This window comes from Dermacentor albipictus, chromosome 4, assembly GCF_038994185.2.
Source record: "Dermacentor albipictus isolate Rhodes 1998 colony chromosome 4, USDA_Dalb.pri_finalv2, whole genome shotgun sequence".
Lineage (NCBI taxonomy): Eukaryota > Metazoa > Arthropoda > Arachnida > Ixodida > Ixodidae > Dermacentor > Dermacentor albipictus.
In genome coordinates, this window is record NC_091824.1 from 100,894,693 (window position 1) to 100,911,514 (window position 16,822).

Below are 16,822 nucleotides of genomic sequence, written 5' to 3' on the forward strand. Positions count from 1 at the left end.
ACAGCAGTACGTAACCTACGTGTTGCGTAATAATTCTTCCATGTCATAAAGAAAGGCCAGAAAATATAGGAAACCTCCCTTGACTACGCGCTCACTAAAATTTATAACGTAGGCATATGATGGATGAAATCTTAATAAACGCCTTAACGTCTCGCAGTGGTTTGATTTCATGTCAATACATGGTACAGAAAGAACCAAGAACCTAACACACAGAGGCGACACATCCTATCAGACGGCGGGATCGACTGACTGTGTGGTCACCAGGTTAATATAAATACACCTCTACAAGTAATGCGCGTCTCCCCCTAGCGAAAAGTTTGAATGCTTTACAGAGGCACTTATGGCTTCAGAAAAATTGTAGTCCACATCAGAAAAGCGGAAGCGGCATAGTAAGGCCCCTCCATGGCTTTTAGAGCAAAGAAATCAGCAGAATATGGCAAATCAGTTCTGCGGAATCCCGCAAGGTGGAGGAGGTATCATGATTTTTCCTTTTAATGAAGAAATCAACAAACAGCGAACATTCAGGCTTCGAAAATAGCCCTTTCGGACACGTCAGCATAACGTCACGCACAACCTCTCCTCTCACAGTGAGTTGACCTGTCCGTAAAAGCAATGGAAGCAACCGAGTGACGCTGCCAGAATTGTGTGTCCCTGAGTAGTAACGACGTGGTAACTGCGACGTGTACTCTCGGCGTTGATATCAGCGATTTCATAGCAGTGGCGTAGCCAGGGTTGGCACACCGGTCATACGTGGCCCCCCTCCATGCAATTTCTGTGCTAGCATGCGGCCTGCCAAACCCTCCCCTCGCCCCGACCCACTAACCAGCCCCGTCCGCGATTAACTGTGGGCCCCCACACACACACCCCCAAAAATTTATCGCTACACCACTGCTTTAGAGTGTACTTTTCATACCGCACTATAACAACACTGTTCTCATGCTGGCATGTGCACCATGTCCTTTCAAAATTGGCAGGTATGTTCATTTCACTTTAAAGCATGTGACCATTGCGCTGAGAAATATAGACGCGTCCGGGCCAGTTGCCAAAAGTGCGTCCTGAATTATTTAGACGTAGTTTCCACTTGAGAAAGTCGCCTCCTCACCCAGTTCAAAAGCCTTCACATACAGTGTTTCTCTATGACTATGCATTAGCGTGCTTCTCTATAGAGCTCTGCGCGTCTAATTATTATGTGTTTCTATTGAGTATTCACACTGGCTGCCCGCCCACGGTCGCTGAAGACAGCGCACCGCCACCACGCGCCACCCTATCTTTAACGTCGCGGTCTTTCTCCTCTGGTAAAATGAACGCCTTTTTAATTTTATCTCGGTACTTAAACGGCTTCGTTGTCTTTTCAGCGAATATGCTCCACACTGTAGGAACTGGTCCTTATACTGAAATGGGAGGTAGCTAGACACGGGGTACAAATATTGAACTTCGCCGTTCGCCCGCTGCGGCGAGATGGTGGCAATGAGCTCGCCGAGCACCGCTATGCAAATGTCCGCGCATAACTGCAGAAGCCAGATAGAATCCACACGACGTCACTGATTCCATGAGGGACGAAAAGAAAATTTTTATTGTGTTTTATTCTCCGTTCAATCAGCCCCTGCAGCATACAGAAGTCAACGCTTCTTACATATACATTGTCTTTATACCGACTGAATTTTAAACGTCTTGGCATGTTTTAACGCAGAGCTTAGAGCATGCCTCACAAATTAGAGAGCTCGCCTAGCCCCGACGGTCGCCTTCGAAAAGATTCCATATGAGCTTGATAGAAGAGAAAAAACGTTGGGACGTCTTTTATGTTGACTCACCCCCCACCAAACCGTTTTCTTTCCATTCGTTAACTCCCGCTTGCGCAGAGTAACGCAGCGGATGTGCGACCTGGTTGGCCTTCGCCTTCCATTCACACTTGTCCCTCTCTCCCCTCACAAACTTCGGCGAGACAAGTGCGCAGAAGGCGTATGCGTCTTTGTCATGGTATGCACCGCTTAATCATTTTCTCAACATGGTGAAAGACAAATACGATAGACAGATATGAATGTGTCCAATATATTGATACAAAATAGAGGAGACAACGAGCGTGAGATTAATGCTAAAATAGTTGCATTCAAAATAAACGTCCCGACGATGAAGCTACAAAGTCGCAAATGTCACGTCACAATTTGTAGAGGTTCGCAGAGCTCAGGAATACACACTTGGTGTGTTGCAAAGGCACAAGCGTATGGCAGGGTTTAAATAACTGTATAATACGGTAGCGCTATAGCGCTATGAATACAACGAGAGGGGCCAACCGGGCTCGACTATAGTCGAGCTCTGTTGGCCCCTCTCGTTGTATTCATTCTCTTGTGTCCTGTTTTGACCATCTTTGCTACGTTCTTTGATACGATGTGTTCAAGGAGAGCCACTATATAGTCGATAGAAGCCTCGGCCTCATAATCAGAAGGTTTCTTACCCGATTTCCCGATTAACAAATGCATTTTTATTTCGCACGTTTTCTTTTCCAACGCCGTGTTGCTTGGTGATTGGTGACGAATGCTGCTTGCTGACACCTTAGAAAATCTGCGACCGCCGCGGGACACTGCTCTACAAGACCTTGTTTGAAACTATGACAATTGCGCCTAAAAGCATCGTAGACGCTTGTCAGTATTGATCATATTATCAATATATTGGACCGCATCGCGCCTTCGTGTGCCTGTTCGCCTTTTCGATACTCATTATAGTGAGCGCTGCAACGTGTTTCCGTCTTTGGTATATGTATGTTCAAGTGTGCCCCGAACGGTGAAAAGGCGTAATCGTCTATTACAGGGTGACTAAATGTATGCCTTCCGTTTTATCAACTGTGGGAGGTATCTCCTGGCGGTGATAGTCATGACGTTTCGGTTTCTACCTCCGGCATATCAAGTGCGGAGATAGCGTTGTCATGGCAATGAGTTTAATGTTTAGAGTACAGCGTTAACAAACAACGCACAATTCCGCCACCAGATTCCTTTTTCTTTTACCAGATGCTTCGACTTTCTTGCAACCGTAGGCCCAAATTACATTCGCAGGCCCCGGACGATAACTGACAAGAGAGTTCCCGCCTGCCTCATCCGGATGTTGTGCGGACGCGTAACTGCGCCCGTCGCACCACGTTTCGCGAACAGATATTCCGGATGATAGATTAGGGGCGGCTGAATGTGATATCTGTCACTGCCCAGTTCCTTTTTACTGGTGCATTCCTTGCTTTCCGGCATGGGACGAGCTATACTGGCCTCTCTCTCCCCAGTGTTGTCCGTGCTCTGCCTTCCAAACACGCATTATCTGTAAACACTCACGGTTCTCCTGTAATCTCGCTACGTCGTCTCTGACTTCTTCGCTGTGTGTGCGTGCGTGTGAGGGTCATTGACTCTAGCTAGGTGGTACAAGCAGCTTCCGGTGAGCATGTTCGTGCGCGCATTTGCTTTCCGAGTCGCTTGTCCTTGTCACGTGCGCTATATAGCTCTTTTCCCGTATGGTTAAAACGTAGACATAGCCTTAGCAGGGCTCGCTAACATTCGCTTTCTCTGTGCGCGGATTGAATTCAATGATTCTGCACGGAATACGACACCGTCTACACAACACGCTCAAAGAGAGTTACGGCTTCTATATATACACGCCACTTTTCCGGCAGAACCGGCTATACGAAAGCAGAAAAGCAGTTAAACACCAGCGGGTCGTCCGCACGTGTGTTTGGGCGCGTTGTGTCTAACGAAATGCGCCGTTATGTGGCTGCCCTACTTGGGCTGCGGCGGCTGAGGCTCGGGGATGGCAGGTTTTATAGCGCACGTTACGACTGCTCGCGCAGACTCCAGCTCGGCCGTAATTTACGAGGACTTCAACGCGCCAAAAGCGCCGAAGACGGATGTAAGAATAAGAAGGCGTCAATTTATGCCTAACCGCGTCCGCATTCTGCGGAGACCTCGGTTTTCAGCGCCCTCTCTCAAACCACGGGAGACCGGTAAGATGTAGAGTTACTAAGGAGGAAGGCGGAGAATCGGGGAGAACGCGCCGGAAGACGAGCCGTCATCTTTACGCACAACACTCTCTCGCTCCTTTTCTTAAAACTCACGAGAGCTGGGCTTAGCGGTCCAAAGAAGCTATCGTAACGCTGGCGCAGCGGGCAGCCGCGTTACTTCCGCTGAGCCTCCGGCGCAGGAATGAACGGCAACGTCGTTTGTTTTTGACCCCCTAAAGGCGAGAATGAAAGAGAAACTGCGTGCCGCAAGATCAAGCGCGACAGCAGCGGCAACAACAACACGAAATTCTCCGCGTGGGCCCGAAAGATGAGGAGACAGGGCCTTTGCAGCGACCAACAATGATGAATGGCTTGCGGGTGGGGGTGGAGGGTGTACTGACACCGGGATGAAGAAGGAGAAAGCCCGGAGTCGGGTAGCGAGCCTGCGCACGTGTGTGTGTGTGTGTGCTTGTGTAAGTCCCGAAGGAAACGCTGCTGCTTCCGGGCCGCAAAAGAAGAGGCACATACACGCGCCGCCAGCACAACAGCGAAGGCGCCCAGTCAGTCACACGGACCGCGCCGCGCGCTCCCGCTGTTCCTTTGAGGCTGGGAGGACGCGTGCAGGGTGCTGGAGGATGATGAGGAGCCAGGCGGGCCCCGTGGCCGCGCTGCCGTTGTCAGAGACAGGTGGTGAGCGAGGAAGGACGGAATTTTATGCCCGGAGAGGATCCATTACCATCATTTAAACAGCGCTGGGCAGCGACGGGGAAGGGGCCCCGCGTGTGTCTGCGCGTATGTGCGTGCGTGCGTGCCTGCCTGCGGCTGCGTGTCCCCGCGACGTTCGCTGGCTTCTTGGAGCACGTCACTACCCTCTCCATTCCCGCCTTCTCTGTGCATATTTGCTGCGTCACTCAGCAGGCGAGCAGTCCGAGCGTGGAAGAAGATGGGGATGCAGAGAGGGGAGAGGAGGAAACAGGGGAAGGGCAGAAGCGTCAGCGGGAGGAACAGAAGTGGGCTTTTCCGCGCCTCTGGGCCTCTGCATTAATGACTTGCTTAGCCGATCGAGACCCTTCGGTTATGTTTCTTTTTCTCTTTTTCACAAAGACATTTTTTTTTATCGATGACTTCCTTTTTTTTCTTTCTAGTCATTTCATTATTCCCCTCTGTGCCTTTCTCTCCCTTCTTGCTTTCATACCTCGAACCTTCCACTTCTGCTCGAAGTTTACTACTACCGGTTCCCTTCTTCCGTCCTATATTCTTCCTTCTGGTGAGTTTTTCTTCCGGCTCGCCTTTGTTGTCGGTTATTTTGTATTTTTTTTCATTCTGGAACAACTCCTTCTCGATCGATATGTGCGTCCGCGAAACAGTTTTAATGACGATAATTTATCGCACGACAGAAAACCTGTATTCATTGGGGGAAAGGGCGCGCGAGGGACAAAAGAACGAAGGGCAAGAGAGCGACGTCGGTGCGGCGCAGAACGGGAGGCGCTGGTGCGGGAAATTCAATAGCTTGATGAACGTCGCCAGCGCTGGCCCGGCTGGGCTGGTGGGCTTTGTTAAGGCGGCTTCGGGAGGTGACATATTCGCTCCCGCTCAGCTCGGCGAGTTGGTTTTCCGCCTGAGCGTTTCCCCAGCGCGAAGCTCTGTTTGCTTTCTTGCCAGTGCGCGCACTGTGCGACGAGAGAACGCGTGTTTGCTTTTCCCCCCAGGGGGGTGGGGGGGGGGGGGCGAGAGAGAGAGAGAGAGAGAAGGGGCGCCACATGAGAAAAACGGAAAGAAGTAAAGTTCACGAAAGTCTAATTAAGACCACGCCGACCGAGTTGCGTACTCTTGAGCACCTTAAAACAAGAAAAAGAAAGAAAGAAAAAAAGACGAGGACAGCACTTTCATTCTTCGATTTTATGTTTCATCGTTGTCTCGACTGTGGATGTTTGTCTGGTAACTTCTGGCGGCCGTTTTTCGTGCACGCAGCCTCGTTATAACGCCTTCTGGCTTTGCGCTTTCCCTTTCGCGGGGGAGAAATTAATTGCACTTGCAACCGCATCGCAGCTCATGTGGTTGCACGAGAGCACCTATATAACTTCCGCGTCCGCTCAAGACTCATTAGGAGCGCTGGTAGTGATTTTCGATGTCCGAAAGTTAATGGGGCGGAAATGCGCGCTTTCTTTGGGGGCGCTTCAGGAGAGGCCCTTCTTCGAGCCGCTCACGTTTATCTCTCCGATTTCACGGTAATTTCTTGAAAACGCGTGCATGAGACAGCGCGCGGTATCGCTGATGATAAAATGGGCTGCGCAATGGTCGATTTCGCGCATGTCATCATCATGGCGGAACAGAATTGACACTTGGGAGGAGTTCGCACGGGCGCATTTTGTCGGATGCGCCCATACAAACATCTCTGAAGGGAGCGGAAAGACAGATTTGTGCGCGTCCTAGTCTGTTCGCGATTCATCTCCGAAGCGTTTCTTTTTTTTTCGTTCTGAGTACGTCATATATAAAAGAAAAACGTAAATTCTTTGCAAGCTAAATGTCAATGTACACGCGAAATTAATTGAAAGTCGAGTGCAAGGTGCGAGAACTAAACCGTCGTGGTGAACTTTCTGAAAACAACGAACACGCGCCCTTTCCCTCGGCGCGTTTCCTCGCCTTCCCTCCCCCAAGTCCGACGAACGTCGTACCGCCGACTTACCGCGAAAACGGCCGGAAGAGCCTAAGAAAGCTATTCGCTTCAATACTACTTCGTGCATGACTGTTTTACCATCTCTAAGAAAACGCACACGAAGTATATTCATCGCACCACGAAATGACGCAGCAATCTATGATATGAAATGCACCCGACGAACTGCTACGCATTATCCTTAAGGCAAGCAAAAATGGGCTTCTGTCGAAACGAACATTCTGCTTCGTCCACGTACATAGAGATGTCTCTATCAAATAATTCATTCAATCATTCATTTATTTTATTTTTATTTTTATGTTATTCATTTTTTTATTTTGTTACCCCTAAAGACGCGTCACAAATAAAAAAAAATATGTCACGATTATGTATTCAAGGCACTTGACCAAACAAACGGCCCTTGGGGCTAGTACGAGACATAATAACTGACTATAAAAGGTATTGTGTCGGTATACGTTTTTCCCGAACATACGGAGGCCACGAAGCCGGCTGCAGCCCAGCAGACGGTCGCGCGACGAGCGCCGCCGCTAACCGCGTCCCGCGCTGCTTTTTTCCTGTGCCCCTCGCAGATGCCCTGGTGCGCGTCGTCGGCGCCATCGAGATCACCAAGCTGACCGTGCCGCGAGTGGTCGAGAGCGGCCGGCAAGGCCCGTTCGAGCTCGACTGCCAGTACCGCTGCAACGAGTCCGACTCGAAGCTGGTGGTCAAGTGGTTCTTCAACGGCGAGACGCAGCCCTTCTACCAGTGGATCGCCGAGCTGGAGGACCCCGTGGTGACGGACCGCTACGCCGACGTCATCGACATGGACAGATCGCACGCGCCGGGTGGCGCCGAGGCCTGCAACGTGCACACGTGGCACCTTCGCCTGGTCAGGCCCACCATCGACATGAGCGGCAAGTACCGTTGCGAGGTGCTCACGCTCGCGAACCAGGACAGCGCCGAGGCGTCCATGATGGTGTTCGGTGAGTTTGCCTTCGGTGAAAGGGAGCGTTCGTTCGGAGTCGGCTGACGTTCGGTTCATAGAAAAAAAAATGAAAAGATGGATTGTAATAGCCTCGAGAGCAGGATAGAGAAGCGCTCACTGATTTAAACGCAAGAAAAAGAAGAGGGAACAAGCACTGCTTAAGAGGAAGCTTTAGCGCGGGCTGTCAGGATTGGGGGCTCAATCCCATCGTCCGTGGTCCTTTGCCAAGATTGGAGTACGGCATGAATTCGAAGGTAGCTGGCCCATGCCGTCGTCCAACTTATTTACGCTGAGATCGTTGATGAAGTGAAGAACTGTTTCTCATCGAGAACGAGGAAAAGGGTTTATTTACAGAAACTAAATCAGTCTAACATGACTGCTTGAGAAAAAGAGTATTAGTCCGAAAGGACTGCATGAGAGAAGTGACTCAGTCTAACATGACTGCTCAAGAGAAGTGTCCTCAGCATTCGCACCACCACAGTTTTTATACACTCGATGCGCCGGTCCTACGACGCGGCGACTGTTCGTTTACTCATCACCAACTCGCCGCTGCTCTGCAGACCAGTTTACGTACACAAGGGCAACCGCGCTCTGTACACAGAGGCAACCGCGCGGGGTGCCGTTCCGGGAAACTATCGGCGCCGATCGAGGGTCGCTCGTTGTTCCGTGCTAGGCCGAAGCGTGAGACGCTCCAAAATACGTCGTCCCCACGGCAGCTTGTCCATGCGTGTCAAATCAGCTCCGCGTTGGGGAACTCCGGAATCATTGTTCACACACCGAACTAGTTCCGTCACAATGTCGAAAGGGCTGGAGTAAGGCGGCGGATTCCAGCGCAAAGGCCGCTTCTTTGAACGCCTCCCAGCTGCAGCGACGGAGAGGGAGAGGTGCGCGTCGTGTCGCCCTGTCGTAACTGTGTGGCAATCTTCTTTCACAGCTCGCCATTCTTGACAGCGCCTCCAGGGCCCGGAAAGTCTCGACTGTCTAGCGCTGACAACCGCTAGGCAGGAAGAGAACGGCTGCTGGTCAGGGGGGGATTGATGTCTTGGCTCGCAGCGACCACTTGTGCATTGATGTCACCGCCCCAAAACATCCAACAAGGACAGGCAACTGCAAAATGAATCCCACAACACGGCTCTGCGCCGAGATGACGCGCATTGGCTCTCACTTTAGACTCGCTAGGCTTCAAAAAAAACAACAACAACATAAGTGCAGAAACAAAAAAAATGCTACATTTCACTATGCCAATTTCTGAAGCAAATTCCTGCTGACAAATTCAGCAATTAATGGAGGGAATTCTGCTGAATGAGAGGGGATTTTCTTCGCCTAAAGAAAAGCTAACACTAGTAACCCCAAAATTTAGGCGGGACCCTCAAACGCAGAATTCAAATTAGCCTGCTCAAACCATCCGCATTGCTATGCAACTTTCCCTTCTTATATCTAACGGAGAAGTTGTACTCTTGGAGAGTGAGGCTCCATCGGAGCAAGCGGCCGTTTTTGTGTGACATTTGATTGAGCCACGTCAGAGGACAGTGGTCGGTCTCGAAGATGAACTTCGCTCCGTACAAGTAACACGACAACTTCTGGGCGGCCCATACCAAACAAGCGCATTCCTTCTCTGAAGCGCTGTAGGCTTCCTCTCTTACATTTAGTTTACGGCTGGCGTAGAGGGTAGGATGCTCCTCGTTATCGTCGCCGACTTGACTAAGTACCACGCCCACACCTCTGTCGCTTGCGTCGCATTGAACTATGAATTCCTTTGTGTAGTCTGGCGCGCGAAGCACAGGGCGAGAAACCAATAGCGTTTTCAAACTTTGGAAAGCGTTCTCTTTGTCCTTATCCCAGTGTACGTTACTCGGTGCTCCCTTTCGGAGGGCGTCTGTTAATGGACTTGCCAATTGCGAGTAATTCGGAATGTACCGTTGATAGTACCCCACAAGTCCCAAAATTGAACGAAGGTCCGTTTTCGTGCGCGGCTGAGAAAAATCTCCAATCGTCGCTATTTTCAGCTCAGCCGGCCGTCTCATGCCCTGACCGACAACATGGCCCAGATAAGTAACCTGTGAACAACCGAACCTACACTTTTCCGCTTTCATCGTTAAGCCGGCTTCAAACGTACGAAGCCTCGCATTCTTGTCGTAATAGAATTTGGCGTTCTTTTGAGCTAGTGCCATATTCTTTCCGACTAGTTCTTGGGTTGCGCTTAGCCGCTCCAGTAAATTTAGCACGTATTCAACTACGGTTGGACTCTCCCCTCTTTCCTCCCACCTCTCTCTTAACATTCTCAGTGGAGACCGGAGTGTCCTCCCATACACTAGTTCTGCTGGCGAGAACCCTGTCGCCTCATGTGGAACCGTTCGCAAAGCAAACAAAGTTGCCGGCAGACAGTTCTCCCAGTCCTCCTTGTGCTCGTAACAGAGCGCACGCAAAACTCGCTTAAGCACCGAATGCCACCTCTCTACACTGTTTGACTGAGGGTGATAGACAGAACTGTGTATTAACTTTACCCCGCACTTTTGCAAGAATGTGGAAGTCAGTGCGCTCGTGAATACTGACCCTTGATCTGCCTGAATTTCGGCTGGAAACCCAACTCGTGCAAACACTGTCAAAAGCGCGTCTACTACTTCGGTGGAGCTGAGCTCTTTCAAAGGGATTGCTTCTGGAAACTTGGTAGCCGGACACAGCATGGTAAACAAGTACCTGTAGCCTGATTTTGTTTTTGGAAGAGGCCCTACCGTGTCTATTACAAGTCGTCTGAAAGGCTCTGTTATTAAGGGCACTACCTTCAGTGGAGCTCTCCAAGTCTCTCCTGGTTTACCAGAACGCTGGCAGGCGTCGCATGATCTTACAAAGTTTTCTACATCTTTGAAACAGCCAGGCCAGTAGTATTCCATAAGCAATCTTTCCTTTGATTTGTTTATGCCTAGGTGGCCGGACCACCCATTTCCATGACAAAGACTCAAAAGGTCCTCCCGATACTTAGTAGGTATGACTAACTGATCTAAAATCCTACCCTTTCGATCTCTGTAATGCCGATACAACAATCCTCCTCTCTCATGTATTGTTACGTTGCGCCTAGCAATGCCTTCTTTAGCGGTGTCATGTAATTTTGCTAAGCTCTCATCATTCTTTTGCTCAGCTGCCAGTGACTCTCTGTCCACGCGTAAGAGTTGATCAAAGTTCTTTGAGGCCGGTGATAATAACGACCCTGTCTCGCTTGTGAGCGCGTCTGCTTGCTCTTCCTGCAGGCTAGAACTCTGACACTCTAGTGCTACGCTCTCATTGAGCTGGTCAGCTGGCAGGCTCTCCTCAACTGTTCTTTTGTCCCTCGGGCCTAGCTCGGATTCGGGTATTGAAGCTATCCCCTTTTCTGCTTCCGCTGGAGGAGCTTGAGCATTTTCAGCCGAAAGCGCCGCGATCTTACGAGCTTGGCCTCGGGTCAATGCCTGTACTATGCCCTCTCCCAGTTTGAGCCCTCTGTCACGCAGTAACTGATTCGAGCGATTCGAAAAGATGTAGAGATACTGCAGTGACAAAAATTTGGAAACTGCAGCCTCAATCTCTAGCTCCCCGAATGGTCCACTGATTTTGACTTTGGCCATGGGAAGACACACGCTGTGTTCTTCTACAACCTGTTTTATCCACGCTACTTCTCCGGTGAAGTCATCTACCATCACGTAAGACGGATGGACAATGTCCAGCGTGGCGGCACTGTCTCTTAGCACTCGGCATGGTTTTCCATTAACTTGCAGGTCGTGGAGATATGGACTTAAAAGTTCCATATTCTCATCTTTTTCCTCCACGTAGGAAAAAACTACGCTAGACTTCTCGCAGTTTACAGCTATATGTCCCAGTTTGTGGCATTTGTAACAGCGAATTGGTCTAACAGATTCGAATTTTCTTTTCTGTTCTTTTTGTGCGGTTTCTCCGTTAAGTTTCTCCTCGCTCTTTTCTGCGGGCTTTTCCGCCATGTCTACAGGCTCGGATCGTCTAGTTTGCGCACCCTTTTTGAACGGAAATGGTTTCCGCGGTCCATTTCGACCGTCCCAGTTTCCCTCCTCGGCGTTCAACTTTCTACGGGTTGCGTACTCTTCGGCTAATTCAGCCGCCCTTTCCACGGTGTTTACATTACCTCTGTCTTGCACCCACAGTTTCACAGCTTGGGGGATGGTTTTGTAAAACTGCTCTAGACACATGCATTCAATGATCATGTCTCTGCTGTCGTACGCTTCCGCGCTTTTAAGCCACTCGACTAGGTTGGCCTTTAAGCTATATGCAAACTCCGGATAGCCCTCGCTATCTTTCTTGCCTGTGCTCCTAAACCTTTGCCGAAAAGCTTCGGCTGAAAGGCGGTATTTCTTCAGGAGACTAGCCTTAACTTTTGCATAATCATATGCATCCTGCACACTCAGTCTGGCGATTACTTCCGCCGCCTCACACGGCAACATAGACAGCAACCGCTGTGGCCATGTACTCGGGCCGAAGTTCATCTTCTCGCAAGTCCTTTCAAAATTGCTTAGGAACAAGCCTATGTCGGTCCCGACCTCAAATGGCTTTAATAGCCTGTCCATGCGGTACGATTCTGCCTCACTTGATCGACCCAGAGCGCCTTTACTTCCTTGAGGCAACTCCAAACGTTTGCTTTCAAGTTCAAGTTGCATTTTCCTTAACTGAAACTCGCGATCTTTATCGCGTTCCTCTCTCTCTCGGTTTTCTCTGTCCCGTTCTTCTCTTTCTTTTTCCCGTTTCTCTCTCTTTTTGAGAAGTTCCAATCCCATTTCAATATCTTGCTCACTGGCCTGATTGGAAATTAGCTCCAATAATTCTGATTTGAGCATTTCCTTGCGTACATCTAGGCCCAGTTCCTCACCAACAATCAACAACTCGTCTCTCAGCAGTGTCCTTAACTCCATGACTGCTGCTTTACTGCCTTGATTCTGCTCTCTAAATCTAGCTAGTAAAACACAACCTAGCTAACACACAACAATCTAGCTTCCCTACTGTTCTAAACAGAACAACCACAAAATGAAGCCTAGAGAGTCAAAGCAAAAACCAAGCACTCACCGCAGATACAGCACCATGTCGCAAAGTCCATCTCACCGCTGTCAGCCAGTTGTCAGGATTGGGGGCTCAATCCCATCGTCCGTGGTCCTTTGCCAAGATTGGAGTACGGCATGAATTCGAAGGTAGCTGGCCCATGCCGTCGTCCAACTTATTTACGCTGAGATCGTTGATGAAGTGAAGAACTGTTTCTCATCGAGAACGAGGAAAAGGGTTTATTTACAGAAACTAAATCAGTCTAACATGACTGCTTGAGAAAAAGAGTATTAGTCCAAAAGGACTGCATGAGAGAAGTGACTCAGTCTAACATGACTGCTCAAGAGAAGTGTCCTCAGCATTCGCACCACCACAGTTTTTATACACTCGATGCGCCGGTCCTACGACGCGGCGACTGTTCGTTTACTCATCACCAACTCGCCGCTGCTCTGCAGACCAGTTTACGTACACAAAGGCAACCGCGCTCTGTACACAGAGGCAACCGCGCGGGGTGCCGTTCCGGGAAACTATCGGCGCCGATCGAGGGTCGCTCGTTGTTCCGTGCTAGGCCGAAGCGTGAGACGCTCCAAAATACGTCGTCCCCACGGCAGCTTGTCCATGCGTGTCAAATCAGCTCCGCGTTGGGGAACTCCGGAATCATTGTTCACACACCGAACTAGTTCCGTCACAATGTCGAAGGGGCTGGAGTAAGGCGGCGGATTCCAGCGCAAAGGCCGCTTCTTTGAACGCCTCCCAGCTGCAGCGACGGAGGGAGAGGTGCGCGTCGTGTCGCCCTGTCGTAACTGTGTGGCAATCTTCTTTCACAGCTCGCCATTCTTGACAGGGCCCAACTCCGACGCGGCCTATTCAATTACATGTAAAAACGCAAAAACGTTTTTGTGAGATAACCCCTGGACCGATTTTAATGAAATTTGTTGCATTTGAGAGAAAAGGTTAAATGCTAGTGACTGTTGGAAGTGGAATTTTGATTTAGGGCTTGAATTTTGTTCAAAGGATTTTCAAAAATTGAGACGTTTGAAAAAAATAGAAGCACGAAGTTTACAAACTAATAGCTCTGCATCAAGAACAGATATCGCGGTTCTGTAAACGGCATCCATTAGACCATTCAAAGCGGACAAATTTGTTATGTCAGTTTACATCTTACGTGAATTTGTTACGTTGTTTAGGAGGGTTCTGCAAAAGTTCTAATTACACATTTCCCCATTTTTTGAGGTTCATGTGTAACATATCAATTTTGTCCGCTTTAGATGTGCTATCAGGTAAAATTCACAGAATTGCGATATCATTTTTGCTTGCTGAGTTACGGAGTTGTAAACTTGATAGTTTCGTTTTCTGAAAATTTGCGATTTTTGTCAAATTTTTATAAAAAATTGACGACCTAAATCGAAAATTCGAAACCAACAGTCACTAGATGTTAAGTTTTTCCTTTAAATGCAGCAAACCTCGTCAAATTTGGTGCAGTGGTTGCCTAGAAAAACGAATTCTCCTTTTACATGTATTTAGATAGGAACACCCGAGCTAAAGCTTCCTCTTAAAGCAAAGTGTATCCCGTGAAATGCATCCCCGTCAGGCTAAACCCCAGCCTGCTGTGCCACGACCGAAGCCACCGGCATGAAAGAAAGTATATCCCGCAAGTTGTACTCCGGCGTTTGTGCATGTATGTAAGTACATAGCGTTGTGGGCGTAAATTATATGGTGATGGAACACACTGTCGAGGAATTAGATCTTACCCTTGTTATCTTCGTGATCACATTTTTCGTTTAGCTAATTATAACACCGCGTTAGCACTTCATTATCTTGTTCCAGAAGAGGAAAATGGAGTGATCGAAGTGCGTTCTGCATGAATATTTTAACAGCAGCCAATTTGTACCAGAACAACACAGTATACGAACGAACACGCAGTGTGATGATAGAAACCGAAATCTGAGTAGTCATTAAAACGCAATAATAAAAAAACACGCAACGTACCATAGGAATAGCCACAAAAAAAAAAATACCATGTTGGCACAACGTATAGTAAAGTGACCGGTGCCTTTCGGTTGGCGCAACCTTCGAAAGAACGGAGCTGTGCAGAGCAGCAAGATTTCTCCAAAGCGGGTTTTACAGAAGTGGTGGCAAATCTCTGTTAAAAGAGGATTTGCGACACATTTCATTGCAACATCAGTTTCTTTTCGTCGATGGCCCCTTCTCGTCATCATTGGAGGAGCTTCGCATCGTAATTGTAGCAAGCGCGACGTTTGCACTACTCTGCGATTCACGTGTAATCGCGAGGTGCATTCCTACATCTGTTATTCGATCGACGTGCTTTTAAGGATACTCACTTCGTTGGTTCAAGGATCTGTCAACATCACTTTACAGTCAACCGTACAGTTACATGCAGTACTCGTGATAGTCAAGGGAAAGCTGGAATTATAGTTTCTTCGTTCACCGCCAGTACACCGCTTCATATAAACTCATAACGTATAAACTCATACGTTTTTCCTTTTGTGGAAAGCAAAATAAACAAACAAATAAATAAATAAATAATGAATCAATTGTCCAATTCGTATATCAGGCATGAATACATACGTATATCAGTGATCACGATATGCCTGTCACACATAAACGCCTAATCTTGCACTCAGCGCTCATTACCGGCTATGGCAATGCACAAGAAGAACACAAAAGTTAGATTGTATGCAGCACAAAATAAAAACAAATCACTGCAGTACTAGGGGAACTAGTTAATGACAAATCTGATTGCCTAGAGTCTTACGAGATAATGTCGTTAGAGTGTCGTAACGCTCCTGACTGGGCAGCAGATCGTCTAAATTGGCTTCTTGGATATGCGAGCAAAACGAGCAAAACAAAGGCCATGCAGCACTTTGAGTGCGCCGTTGCGATCTTGTGGCCTAATTACAAGGCTTTTCGTTGGTTAGTGTTCCTGTCCATTGGCTGGTCGCCTTCGCTAACGATATGTCCACCCTCAGGATTGGCTGAAGTTTGCTCTTACGAGCGATTCTAGCGTAAGAGCCTTTAGTGAATACGGACTTTGGTGTCTGTATGTAATTTGGTTTATCCGGAAGGATCGAATTAATAACATAGTTCAGCAAGCACATGCCCGGCGGATGTATCCGCCGGGCTTATTGTTTCTCTGTGAGAAATAAAAAAAAATATTCGTTCGTTCACTATTGTTTTAAAAGCAGAATGTACAGGCGTAAGTCGATTCCATGCCTTTAACCAAGTTATTTCGTTTTGTTTCGTTCTTTCATTTTTCTCTTACTTTATTGGGGGGGGGGGGGCGAGGGGAGGGGGGTCTCGTGCTCAGATAAGCGCCGCAAACTTCGTCGAAGAGTGTGTGTTCTTCATTTGATAACTGTTATTTTCATCTATGTAATCAGGGTGTTTGGTAAACTTAAAGAGACACTAAAGCGAAACAATAAATAAGTTTAGACTAATAAAGCATTGTGTGAGAACCGTGCAGGCAGTCATTTCAAAATAATTGTTTGATTAATAGATAAGAAAATGAAGGTAGAAGTATCACTGTTTGAATTTCGCGCCGAAACCCCGGCGCCGGTACGTCATTGCGACGTCAGGGATTCCAAAGCATGTTTTCGCATACGGGCCGCGTTGGCTGAGTAAAGGTTGCCGAAACTTGCTATGTTTAATATCTGGTTCCTTTAGAACACAATGTAGTCAATCTGTATCGCTATATAAGTAAGTAGGCCCTAGAAGATGCCATCAAAATCACAGCAGCCAGGTGCGGGAACTTCAAGGAGGCGTCGCCACCCGTCTTTCGTTTTTGCGTTTTTTTCTGGTTTACCAAGCGTCTTATCGTGGTAAGAGTGGTGTTTTTAGTATCGTAGAAACGTAATTTACTGATGCAGAAGAAATCATTTTTTCTCCTTTAGTGTCCCTTTAATATCGTTCTGCGTCGTCCTAGTTGCAGACATTGAAATGGGCAAAGTATGAGCATTCGTTCCCTTTCCACACTGTTTCTTGCAACGTAATATTCTTTTTTTTTTCTTTTTTCTCAGTCCTAGGATTGAAATAGAGACATCCCGGTTAGCGCAGTGTACTCTGGCTCAGACAGGCGGAGCTCTGATTACAGAACCGTGAAAGTGTAATCAGGAGAAACGTCCCTTTGAGATATGCTGCGTACCGAGGTTGGAGCGCA

The 16,822-nt window shown here is 48.3% G+C and overlaps 1 protein-coding gene across 2 annotated transcripts in view; it reads left to right on the forward strand.

The window, feature by feature from the left end:
- The window catches only part of LOC135904588 (uncharacterized), a 348,163-nt gene that overhangs the window by 171,530 nt on the left and 159,811 nt on the right, over positions 1-16,822 (forward strand). For both annotated transcript variants that reach the window (XM_065435447.2, XM_065435448.2), the window contains exon 2: positions 7,217-7,609. In XM_065435447.2, the coding sequence (XP_065291519.1) occupies positions 7,217-7,609 (393 nt within the window). The remainder of the gene's footprint in view (positions 1-7,216; positions 7,610-16,822) is intronic.